Here is a 13,700-nt window from a genome sequence, read left to right as displayed (position 1 = left end):
AAAACTATAAAAATGGGACCCAGTTGCTTCCCTGCTTGACATTAAGCATTAAGGGTTGGAAATGGGGGGTTTGATCACTAAATGATTCCCGAGCGCGGCCTCTGCGGCTGCTCACCGCTCCCTCAGAGGCTGGGTCAAATGTGGAAAACAAATTTTGCCCCACTTAGGTGGGTGTGACAATCAGTGGTACTTTTTTTGTCAGCCTCTAACACAGATTAACCAATATCTTGGTCAGAATGACCAATTTGTATTGATTGGCCCGATCACCAATATATATTGGTTGAAAACACCTACCATTCTACAGGGGTTGTTTTAACCAACCAAGTCGGACACTTAACTACCAGCTAGATTGGTCAAATGTACCTTTTTTTTGTTTTGTAAATTTGACCCATCTGTTTTTAGTATCTGTATCCAAGTTAATGAAAAAAAAAAATCATCAGCAACGCTGCAACGGCAAATCAATTTATACCTGGTATGCATTTGTCACGTGGGGTCCAGTACGATTCAAGGATACAACGATTTTAAAATTGCAACGGGTCAGTTGGTCAAATCAAAAACAATTTTCTGATTCAAATCTTTTTCTTTTTCTTTTTCACCGCTAGTGCCATCCGGCATGTAACTCCGCCCCAGTACTATATTTTATGTCCTCTGTGAAAAACTGTTTTATTTATTTATTTATTTACATTCTAGTCAAAGTGCAATACTGTTAAGTGTTTCTTTGCTTTTTGTTTTAATAAAAATACTTCACTCCAACTTTTGTTGATGTTTGATGGGGTGCTGGAACAGATTAATGACATTTCCATTCATTTGAATGGGGAATAAAAATTTGGAACTAATACAAAGTTTAAAATGATCAATTTTGAGAATGGTCACTGAATGAATAAAAAAAAAACGTGAAAACCCGTGAGAAGAAAATACTTAAGTGGTTACTCGAAAAATGTAACAAAGCCTATTTTTTTTTTACTTTGTTATTTCCCACTACTTCAAACAAGCTTCTCGTTGGAGCATTGCGCGAGGGCGTCCACATGGTTCCCAAACAGCCGTGGGGGCCAGGCGGATGATTGACAGCACTTGGCTGACTAGCGACCCTCCTTCCCGTCGTCCCCACCTCCTTCTCTCTCCCTCTCTTTCCCTTCCACTCTGCTCTCTCTCTCTCTCTCTCTCTCTCTTCATCTCCCGGCCGCGCGCACACTCTCCACGCCGCCAACAGGGATGCATCGAGGGCGAAGCGCAGCCTGAAAAATGGCCCCGACTCCGCGCTTCTTGTGGATCTATCCTTCCCTTTTCCTGCTCACCTCCTCGGTGCTTTTTCACGTGTTGTCGCCGTGCGGAGCCTTAAGGAATTATCCGGATAATGAAGGTAGGTAGGTGGGTGTGTTCGGTCTACTTAGGGGGGGGGGGGGGGGGGGTGCGGGGATGCAGTGGAGGGAGCCCCGATCTGGAGCGCCCGATGCCGGGTGAGGAGCGTTGGCGCTTCCCGATGAAGTGCTCCACTCGGTTTTTGAATCATGCATAAAGAGCCACAAAAAGAGCGAGGGGATGAAGGAGAGGAAGCGTTTCTCTCCCTTTCTCGGGATTTTGACATTAAATTTGCATGACATGATGTGACGATAGAAGGCTGACGTGAACAAGAAACACCAAAGTGGGCGAACTTGTAACAATGAACCCCCCCCCCCCCCCCAAATAACACTAATCTCATCCAGACACGTTCATTAAAACAAACTGAGGGATGATGATGTCTTTTCGTCTGTGGACTCGAGCCATCTAACTCAGTCACCAAATGAGAGGCAGCAATTGCATTACATTTGTCACAGCCTCTCTCTGTTATTATATTAACATCGATGTTCGGCCAATACATTTAGTGGCTAACTACTCCTGACTGCTTCTCGGGCTGAAACATGCAAGATGGCTTGTTTACTGGCAACTTGCAGGAGGGAAAAGTCATCGCAGGCGGGGAGATTCATGATGAGTACTTTATTAAGCAAGTTATTGGCGAGGAGAAGAAATGATGCTGTCAGGAAGTGTCAGTGCTGCATGTGTGATTTGGCCAACTGCGCAAGTTTACAAATTAGACGACAAGAAAGATGATCTGGCATTAATGCTTGATTTGACTTGTGATCTTATTATGGGCAAAGTCCAGTAATTGGGACTAGGGGTTGACATTTCATTTAAGTGTCCTTGATTTACTATGGAGCAAATTAAAACATTGTTATATTTTGCTAACATGTTGAGCTTGCATATATTTGTTCTTTAGACAAATTAATTAGACTTAATCAACAGTGCCTCTGCTGGTGGTGCACTACATTTTGTATCAATTGCTTCGAGTCTGATGGTTAATCAGTTGCACAAAATTAACATAATTAAATTAAATTGACTTAAACAAAAGACTTATAATGTATCGAATGTTTGTTACAATTTCAAGGAGTGGCCTATAAACAGTTTTCAAATACAATAATGCTCAGATCTCACAAAATGAATCACTTCAAGCACACACAACAAGCTGGCTACACCTCAGCCAGCATGCATGAGACCTCCAATTTGAGTGTGTAAGCGCCGCGTATAGGTACAACGCTGAATGTATGTCACCGCCCGGAGGAGTTGTCCCTGGCTCAGGAGGATAGACGAGCAGTGAGGATGAGGAGAGGCAGTCAGGGAGGAGTGTTTAAACAGGAGGAGACAATGCAGAATGCATGTGATGAAATATTCATTGAGGTGAATGCGGAATGAAGGATGATGAATTGAAACTCCTGTTGATTTAGATAAATGAGCTGCAGCGTTTGTGGCCAGCTCACGCTTTTAATTGATATGAACACCGACGGACTTTTCTGAGATTTTGTTCTCCCACCGTGTGGCTCATCTTGGCGTCCTGCTGTTTTACACAATTTGCAAGCACAACTTCTCTATGGTAAACACCTTTGCTTCCCGGCCACATCATTAGGCACACCTGCCCAATGTAAAGGGCACTCATAATTTGAATTAAGAGATTATTAAACATCAAACACACAATCAAACTGAACATTACAATTTTTTTGTATACAATTTTGGTTCTGGATATTAGATTATGTACATATTGTGGCTCACATATGCGTGTATATAAGGTTAACCATGGAAACCATTGAAGTCATTTTTTAGCAACCTTTTGCTGCCCATACTGATTGTTTGATTTCATAGTGTGTGTATGCGTGTGTGTATGACCATGCACTTTGTCCACCCACAGGGCTCAGGCTGTCATAAAAATTTACAGTTCCCCATTCAGGACCAATTAAAGTGCAAAGGCCCTTGGACGGAGCTGATATTGTAAGCTAAAATCATGTTTCAGTGTCAACAAGCTCTGTTTACTACGTGATCTTGTACGGAAATTGTTGGCATTTACAAGAAAAACGCTAGTGAGGGTGGACAAGCGGAACAAAGCGCTACAGGGGGAATTGATCAGATTGCTTGAAATTGGTGCTAACTGCAGACAGGGGAACATGATCTATAGTGGAAATGACTTTTTTCACAAGTGGCTTTTTAAAGTCTTTGTCGGAAGCAGTAAAGAGAGGAAGGGGGATTAGGAGGAAATGATTGTGCACCAGCAGAGGGAGCCCCACACACTCGTTCAGTATTGTGGGAACCCTGAGGGCAAACTGATGTAACATTAGGATGGGTGCCCCCGGGTCTGCACTCTGTGTGTGGCTCCATCTTTTACCATCTTTGCAGTTTAGAGTCTGTTTTCTCCATTTCACCTTCTTGCCTCTCCGCTGTTTTCTATTTTTGTGTTTCTAATGCGCAGACCCCTCAATCCTAGAAAACACACGACTGGAGCTTCCTTTCATGTCATGCTAATTAGGCAATAGCATTTAAATAATCAGTAAATCTGAGTAAATCTGTGAGTGCAGAGTGTAAGAATAGAGTTTTTCATTTATTATGTGTGGTGGAACACCCCTGTGCTTTATATTGAAGGTTTGGTAACCACTATAGGTAATATGGTCTAATAGCAAGGTTTAAATTGAATCCTTCACGGTAACATAAAATTATAATGGAGGTGCTTCTGAATGTGTTCTATAGTCCATAAGCAAAGCTACAGTGATAAAGCAACAAAAAACTAAAATGTACTGTCGTTTTCTAATTTATAACAATTTAGGGCTGGGACTTGATAAAAAAAAAAAAAAAGCATATATAATTAATTGCAGGCTTCGTCATGAATTAATCTTGATTAGTCACATTGTCATAATAATATAGCATTATTTGTCCTGAAAAGCCAAACATTTTTTGTTTAATTGTATTTTACTAGATTACGGAATAAAAAAAATAGCCACAAATGTAAATGTCTTTAAATTTGGAAAAATACACTAAATCCATACAGTAGAAAATAAATAGAAAATGTCAATGGCAAGAACTCACCAGACCAAAAGTTGCCATTTTAGGACTTTTTTTTTTGTAATAGTGCTCTACATCTACAGTCCAGAGCAATCCATATTGTTGATTTAGCGGCTGCTCCTCCTGGCTGACGTATGCGGTAACGTTCATTACCAATTTTCAGACATGTATGCTTGCTGTGTATAACTGTTGTGCTATTTTCTCTACAAACACTTAATAATTTACCTGCTCATTTGCCATTCATAGTTGTTTCAGTCAAACTTCTGTTAAAAATGCACTCTACCACCTAAGCCCTTGCGCTAATCTACATTTCATGTTAGCATAGTGCCTAGCATAGCTTCTCTGTCTTCTCTTGCTCTCTATTTTGCTTAATGTGTTTGTGTCACCTGATTAACTATTCTTCATCCTTGTTTAGTGGTAGCAATACTTGTTATGAGTGGGCCTATATCTTATTTGCTGCCATGGAGTTAAGTATTAGTAACTTAGCAGCTCCAAGACCGTTAGCTAGCCATGTTAGTTAGCAAGCCACAGCCCATAGCTGGTGGGGAGCCCCGGTAGTTCTCGAGCAGCTGAGAAATGAGGGAGGTAATAGATGTAGAAGTGCTTGAAGCCCTTTTCACACTGAGGCAGGTACAATGACATCATCAACAAGCGTGATTGTCGTTGGTAAGTAGAGACCAAATCTATACCGCATACACAGCGCACTTCTAGTAAGCAAAGTTTTTCATTCCATTGGATAGAGGTGGCGGTGGTGGTGGGGGCCATGTCTGCTATTGCTTTGTAAGGTTAATGTGAGCCGTTATTGCAGAGACAAGCATATGTAAAACATGCCCTCTACTGACACACAAGCACGTACGCCATCCTAATGATTCGCACAAGATCCTGACTGTGGTATAATGCAGGGTCAAAGGTCTCCTCTGCTTTAATTGCTTTAATCTATAAGGGTTGCTACCAGTTATCGGCAGAGCCATACCTCACTGTGAATGTGCCTTTGTGCGCCCGCGATGGCGGCACTCCCGTGTAACAACCATGACCTTGAACAGAATAGGCTATAGATCGCTGTTGTCATCAGAGAGCAGTAAAAAAAGAAAAAGAAAAAAAGAAAAGAGAGGCGCCAAAAAGCACAAGCATCCACCTGATTTTTTTTTCTTTTCTCTAATCTCCTTCTCTCATATGTGCCCTACTTTGCTTTATATCTCTCTTGGATTGTTTTCCCTTCTGTTCTTAGTTCAGCTCTTTCTCATTCCCCTCCCTCAGTAACACTAATAGCGCACTTGGAGCAAGGTGGGGCTGCATATGTGTAATACATCGTCAGTCTGATGTTGGTGCCCATGCATTGTGCATGCGCGCCCACAGACACTCATTCCAGCCTAATGTATGGCTTGGGGGCAGTTTGGTGGTCTTGGTCCAGAGAATAACGTCAAGTATTCCTGCGGCTAGCTGATAGATGAGCCTATAAATACAGCACAGTGATAGGGAATGATTCTGGAGTGAAGGCTAGGAACACATACTAAGTTTGTGTGTTTGTGTGTGTGTGTCTGTGGGTGTGGGTGTTATTATCAATGAGAAGCACAAGAAAAACGCAAAGCCATAGGAGTGAGGTGAAACAAGAGACAAAGAGATGTGTTGTGGCAACACATACTGATTAAAGCCCAGTGAGGCTTTGTCTTGTAGTCATAAATAAACCACTCAAATCAGCTGCTATTATTTCAAATGTTTCTTGTCTTCCGAAGGGAATGGAACATGTATCTCATTGATCTTTGCTCTTTGTTGTACTGTATGTGTTTTGCTTCATGGCTGCGTTGTCAGATTCTAGTCGGGAGTGAAATGAAAATACTTTCAGTGTTAACCGCAATCGGAATGTAAAGCAAGCGGCTGGCTAGATGAGCAAAGCACAATGAGCGTCATCTTACTAGCGCCTCTGCATCAGGCTGTATCATCATTGCAGGTTCAAACTTTATATGCACCATTCTTTTTATTCTTTGCTCTGACCATCTAACAAAATGATTGACACAAAGTGTATGGCCCAAACCGGATATTGGATAAATGACTACATTAGGGGTGGGAATCTTTGAATGTCTCACGAATCGATTCAATTCCGATTTTTGGGTGCATGATTCGATTCGGAATCGATTTTTGATTAAGAACGATTTTTGCTTCAAGATGATTTGATTGACAATGATTTTTGCTTCAATTTATAGATGTTCAAGGAATAGTAATGATCTACTCCAGTCGGACTCGCTAATGCTAATTAGCGCGCTACTCGCGGCCCTTTTATCACGCAAATGAATGGCTCCACGCTGCAAAAAAACAACTTTTATTGGAATAACTTAATCGTGACTTCTTCCTTCTACTCTCTAATGTGGCTACAACTTAACAGTGTATCAAACTGCGTGGAACCACACTGGCCCTAAGTGGCCAAATCAGGTACAACATGAACAGCGCTCCCAATAAATACACACACAAACAAAGGGAAGACAGTATAAAATAATTTTTATAAAATTGATTTTGGGACATTTAAGATAGATTCTGAATCGTACTAAATGAGAATCGCGATTCTTATGAGAATTGATTTTTTTTGGCACACCCAGTCAACATATACGCTATATATACGCTAGCCAAGTCTACTCTGCAAAAGAGCAAAGAAAGTGTCAGACATTCGGGGTGTGCATGTCAAGTCTCCGCAAAAGACGATTTGATTCAGTTTTCCATACATTGGGTGCGAAATGATTCAAGGAAAGTGGATTATTTCAAATTGGTTGGACTCAATGGGATTACGATTCGATTCAATATGGTACGGCTCAGTTCAAGAAGGTATGATGCAATTTGTTTTCTGTTTTACAAATGAAGTTGCCAGTACTGTAGATGTGCAATTTCCTTTAAAATATATCTCTCCAATAAAGGACAATTTGATACATATCGTGATACATTTTAAAGTGGAACGATTTGATTGAGTTCAATTTGATGCACTCGCATCTTTTAAACCAAATAATGAATTTCAAGTTCAAACTGGTGTTTGTTAAACCCCTTAAGCAAAATTATTTGAGATAAGTGATTTGAAAAGTGTTTTTAGTTATGAGTATGTTAACGGAATTCAACCCTTAAGTCAAGGCAACATTGTTTATAAGTGTATATTTTTAAACTAGATTGGTTGTTTAGCTGTAAAAGCAGTATAATAAATAACTGTTGAAACCGTAGAATTTCCGCTATGCACTTCTCTCAGTCCCACATGTGCAAAAAGCAGCGTCCCGCAGGCCTATTTAGGCCACACCCCCTGCTTCACTGTGAATTCCACCACCAAGTGTGTCGTGCACAAATGATTTCTAAAATCTTGCATGCTACCGCAAAGTATTGAGGCCACACTACAGCATCTGAACCACGAGGAACATGTTTTAGTCAGCATTCTTTTTTTTTTTTTTGCTGGTTCAATGAAATAACTTTTTCCGTTTCCAAGAAGTTTCCTGAGTTGAAATATGCCACGTCTTTGAAGCCCCGAGTCATACCTGCCGGTTTCATTTGTTAGGTTGATCAATTTATATGTAAATATGTTAGCTTAACTTATGTCATGCTTCGACGAAAGAACATATTTACAAGACCGTTACAGAGGTACTGAATCCACATTACACAATTCATTCTAACATGGCTGTTTCAACACTGGCTTTCAAAAAGAAGAATATCATCAATAGCCTCTGTGGCAATTGCTATGGTGAACCAACGTCATCCTTAGTCCATATTTGTTTTTCCAGCCTGGACACCGTGCCACTCATGTTGGCTAGCATCAATGCTAATGTGGAAGTCATTAATGTCTGTTCTCCTACGTGGGTGAATGGACCCCCTACTGAGGAAGCCCTTAACTGGTCACACTTACTGATCATTGGACCTTCTCTCTGTAACCCCCCATAATTTTACATCCCCTCTAGAGTCTTCATCACCAACACACATATACAGTTACAAGCCCTTACTCCTATTTTCCTGACCCCAAATGTGGCCTAATTTAATTAGGCTGCTTCCGCATTTGCTGTTCTCTGTTTGCACTGCAGGCTTGACTCATGCTGTGTTAGTGAAAGGGGACATTTAGCAGCTTGAGAAACAAATACTCCAGGATTTGGTTCACCATACAGTAGACATGGAATGTGCGCTCTGATAAACATAGACTCATTTCTTTCTACAGTCCTTTCACATCAAGCAAATTTGGAGGGGCTGGACAAGTGACATTTTAGGCATTCCTGTGTTCATGACATTCTGACTTATTGCCATGAAATTCTGTGATTTTTCCGGAAGATGAAAAAATGAATGAAAAGGTTTTCTTGAAAAGTGTTTTAAATGGAAACTGACTGATCAATACAGGCATCTAAACCAGAGAGAAAGTGGACATGTGACATTTCTGTAGCCAATAGAGATCCAGACGTTGACATCACGCGTCCCAAAATGGGCATTAGTGAAGCCATTTTGGCAGCAAAGAAAACGCGTCTGCCACTTGAGTAAACGGCAAACGCCACTTTCACAATGTTTGACAGCTGTTGCGGATCAGCTGCCACAATGAGAAAAGGCACACACACAAAAAAAAAGGATGGCGCATTCTCCAAGCTACTAGAGGAACCAGTGTGTAGCCAATGAATCACATCAGCCATAAAAAGGGTGAGCAAGAAGACAGAGGATCATCCTCATTGCTTGTGTAGAGTTTACTTCATATCAGGGGAGTCAATTACGGAATCAGTTAGTCGTGTAGATGTAGCTAGATTGTATAGTTATTAAATGAAGGCAAAAGACGTGATCGGGCACTTTGTACATGGTGGCTGAATCAGCGCTCACAAAATGTGGGGGAAATAATCTGCTTCGTTTGTTTGTGCTGCTACAGTTTAATAGATATTACACAGTTGAATTTAATAATTGACCAACACCATAAAGAAGACTTTTTACTGCATAAATTGTGGCTTTTTTTTTTACAGTGTGTTTTTTTTTTACAGCGTGTTTTTTTTTTTTACAGCGTGTTTTTTTTTTTTTTACAGCGTGTTTTTTTTGGTGTATGCACGCGCCGTCCATGCTCAGCGCGCCGCTTGCCATGGTTCACACAGACCCGCGCTGTCCACAACGCTTAAGTGGAGTTTCGAGGGCACCTGGGCGATGTGGTCCTGTGTTCAAAATGGGTTTACGTGTCCTACCTCATATCTTCATCGTTGAAATTAAGATTGTCCGCCCCGAACCATGCAGTCGTGCCCGTTGACGGCTACGCGCGTCATGCGTCCACCACCCGCTATACGGTTCACGCGGGCCTGCCGGCCACGAGCGCACGAGTAGAGTTTCGGGGGCATCGGTCCTGGTCAAAATGGGTTTACGTGTCCTGCCTCGTAACATCATAATTAAAATTAAGAGATAAAGGGCCGACAAACGACAAATTTTTACCCGGGATGGGAACCACCGCTGGCGGGGTAACGTTTTAAAAATCCTCAGTGTCCTGGAGGTCTTTGGCCGGCTGTATGTCCCCAGCCCTACGTCCTACCGGGGACATACGGGCATCCTTGGATTTGTCTCGACGAGACTTTTCCAATGAGATATGGCCTGTCGCGTTCCAACCTTGCCCGTCGCCTTCACGAGCTGGAGATAGAGGCCCGACAGATTCCCAATTTCATGCCCTGGAACGCTCGTGCTTACTCCACGATTACACCGCATGCATGTGCATTGCGGATCCGCTCTGACGATTTGTTTCCATTTCCAGCTTGTTCATATTACACCGTCTGCGTATGCGCTGCGGATCGACTGCCGACCAGCTTATCGTACTGAGACCCCCAGACCCGACAATGCGCTCCCGTGCCTCCCGGTCAAAATGGATTTCTCAGCCTTGTATCATTGTCATTAAAATTAAGAGTGTTATTTCTAACCGCTGTTTTGTTGTTGTTGTTATGTGTGTTATTTTTAATTACTATTTTTATTTTTTTTAAAAATTGGGAAACATACCGGCCGGACAAAATGGATCGATCGCCGTTATATTTTTGTTTCTCAAATAAATGTTTTGGTTATTAGTTTAATTCTATTTTATTGTTATTATTTAAAAATCTACAAAGGTGTTTAGGCCTACTGTGTTTTTTAACGGCGATCAAGAAAAATGCATGTATAAAGTATGTGGTGAGGTGTTAGCCTTAAAACATATAGAATAAATGAAAACAATATAGTATGAACGAAAAAACATTTAGAATAAATGCAATATATATATATATATATATATATATATATATATATATACTGTGTTGTATAATAAGTAAATAAAAAAAATACTTTTAATGGAAAAAATATTGTAAATGAAAAAAGAACATATATGATGAATAAAAAAGCATTCATAATAAAAATCATCCCAAAACGGAAAAACATATATAATAAACGAAAAATATATATAATTAATGGAAACTAAATAATAAATAAATTAACGCGGATTTCCATTATCGCGGGCAGTTTTTGGAACGTAACACCAGCGAGAAACAAGGAAACACTCTATATCCAAATGATATTTGAACTATGCTGGATGGCAAAAAAAAATTCTTGTTAGCAGTGCTTCCAGTTTACCGAAATGTGTGCGCAAAGCACAGCAAGGAGCAGCTTCCACAGGTGTGTAGGAAAACTTTATAAATGAATGTGCAATACTGATATCAGACACCTCTTGATACCAATTTTTTTGCGCACACCCCTAATATACAGTTTACCCTTTGTATGTAAGTTTAATATTGCGTTTGCGGAATACGAGTTAAAAAGCAAAATCCACCCGCTTTTATTCATGTCATGGGGCGGCCATTTTGTCACTCACACATAAAATTCCAAACATCAAGCATGACCATATATTTTTCAAAAAATACAAAAAACCCTAATATTATTACTCTAAATCATAAGAAAAAGCCACAACAAAGCCTTTGGACAAAGCTCCTTTGGCTATTTAGCAGTGGCAGACATTGTCGTGTGTGTGTGTGTATGCGCATCACTAGTAACAACCTGTCTGCCATGTGATTTCCTATCCATGTCAACTGCTAAGGCCCACTGCTCTAATTTCCCCTCCTGTGGCCAACCACTGTGTGACAGAAGTGTGAGTCCACAGGCTATCAGGACTCTGCTCTCATCAGGGTAAATGTCTAACACTGTAAAAGGTCAAGAAGAAATACAGGAACGGCACCACAGATCTGAGCATGGCAACATTAGAGCTGCATCGTCACCAACGCTGTCTCATTCAGCGGCACAGTCATTCTTTTAATGACTTCATTTCATTCACATTATGAATGCTGCGGGTGTCAAATATCGTGTCGTGTTGATCGTTTGCGCTGTTGTTTGTAAATCCTCAAGGTCCCCTCTGTTTGTGTGAAGTGAAGGCATGCGCTTGTGTGTGTGGGTGTTGCTCTTTGCCCTTTGATGAGGTGTCGGCATCGCTTATTATAAAGAAACAAGTGTCTGCGTCTGACTGGGTGTCACAGTTCAACACAGCACGCATTCAACCAGCAGACAAATTCACGCACACACGCACGCTCTCTATAGCGTCTTCAAGTGACAAACTAGGGCAGAGCTGTTGTCATAGTCTGTCACAATGTCATTTTTTTTGGGTGCTACGTTAATGCTGTCAGTATACAGTATAAACTGTATGAAATAGCAGCTACTATGTCTTCTGAAAGCAGGAAAGCTTGACAATGTAGTCAGAATCATGTTATTATGTCACTGCTGAGAGGCATAAGAACTGATCACAGTCCATTGGGGGCATGTAAATGGCATCTGGGGGTTGTAATGATATGTCGTGATGTGTTAGTCAGCAGTGTTGACATTGTTAACATTTTTACTTTTTTATTTGACATTTTACCCGTTTTGCATTTCATTATAGATGTGTTGATGTAGGTGTAATTATGTTAACCTAATATAACCTGATGAGTAATGCTTTTGACATTCTTGCTATCTTTTCTACTGTTTTCCCAGACATGAGAAGGTTAATATGTTTCGTTTGTTTATCTAAGAAGTCTAGTTCCTGTTCGTCAGAAAAAAGTTCAAGGACGATCTAGTATACTGGGAAAATGCAATCTCATTCTGTACCCCACGAGAGGACAGAGGCGTTTCCTGTTGTTTTGAATAAAAAGGCTGTGTGGGCAAAAGAGCAAACACACATATTGGATGACACTGCTTGGGTGATATGCAATTGTGTGACCAGAGATCTCTGTAATAAATCAACCTTGCAAGGACCCTCTTCACAAGAATCTCATCTTTGATTTATTTGAACACGCAAAAGATTACAAAATAAAGCTAATCTTTCAGCAGTAAGGCCCTCTATTATTAACCTGGAAATCCAGACTCACTCGCGGCTTTGCCGGAGATTGAGTCTGGTCAACCGCCATATCAGTCGCATTTCTGCGGCGGGGCAAACCTAAGCTAACAGACAGTGGAATGAACCAATGAGCGAAGAGCGGACGTGACGTCAAAAAAGCGAGTCGTTGAAGTCTGTTTATTTTTTTGCGGAGACGGAGTAAAAATCCAACATGGCTACTAGCCAAAGAGAGACAGTAGTGAATGACGTCGAATGACGTCGTTGTTGCGGGAAAAACTTGAAGAGTGAAGAGTGACGTTGTCTTTGTGAGCAACGTCACTCTTCACTCTTCAAGTTTTTCCCGCAACATAGACAAATTTGATTGGCCTGGCCTGTTTTCAGCCGGTGCCGAATCGCTGTTTATGGATGCCTGTCTAGGTTACTCTCTTGGACATTTCAGCGTGGACGCAGCTTCTCTGATATTCCAGTGTAATTTCTGAGGGAAGAGCACTTTCTAGTTTCTAGAATTACACAATTTTTTGTTGCGGCTGCCACGCTTTCGTCAAGGCCGCTCATAGTAAAGTCATCAATGTATGATTGATGTGCTGAATTTGTACATTTGAATCATCCTTTGTCTTAACTCCAATGTGAAAATAAGCGTACAATATTTGAAACTCAATAATATTTCTGTGAGGATCACAGATGATGACACAGTGGTGGGACTGACGTGATGCAATGGCTGTTTCTCAATATAAACACAGAGTATGGTCTCGTGAAACCACCAAGCAGCCTTACTTAGAGCATACGCAAGAACGCTCTTCCTAAATACACAAATCTCTTTTTAAATGGAAACGGGTTTGTACTTGTTAACCCCCATCCTCTGACGTAATTCTGTGAAAGCAGTTTAAGCTAGCTGACAAGAACAACTTCTGGGTATTCCGTGCGTTCTTGGTTTATTCGTAGCCTACTTTTAATTGGAACAGTACTTGGGTCGCAACTGATGACGTTTCACGAAATCACAAGGTTGTAAGAACGGCTAATGTAAAATCATCAAAATGAACTAGGCAGAAACTCTTGT

The 13,700-nt window shown here is 41.0% G+C and overlaps 1 protein-coding gene across 1 annotated transcript in view; it reads left to right on the top strand.

Annotated features, from left to right (window-relative positions):
* Positions 1 to 1,190: 1,190 nt before the first annotated feature.
* LOC144044976 (ephrin type-A receptor 3-like) overlaps positions 1,191 to 13,700 on the top strand; it is a 145,095-nt gene continuing 132,585 nt past the window's right edge. The window contains exon 1 of the mRNA XM_077559721.1: positions 1,191 to 1,360. Within this exon, the coding sequence (XP_077415847.1) occupies positions 1,243 to 1,360 (118 nt within the window). The 5' untranslated portion in view covers positions 1,191 to 1,242. The remainder of the gene's footprint in view (positions 1,361 to 13,700) is intronic.

The sequence above is a fragment of the Vanacampus margaritifer genome, chromosome 2 (genome assembly GCF_051991255.1).
Source record: "Vanacampus margaritifer isolate UIUO_Vmar chromosome 2, RoL_Vmar_1.0, whole genome shotgun sequence".
Classification (NCBI taxonomy): domain Eukaryota; kingdom Metazoa; phylum Chordata; class Actinopteri; order Syngnathiformes; family Syngnathidae; genus Vanacampus; species Vanacampus margaritifer.
This window is presented reverse-complemented; position numbering and strand designations above follow the sequence as displayed.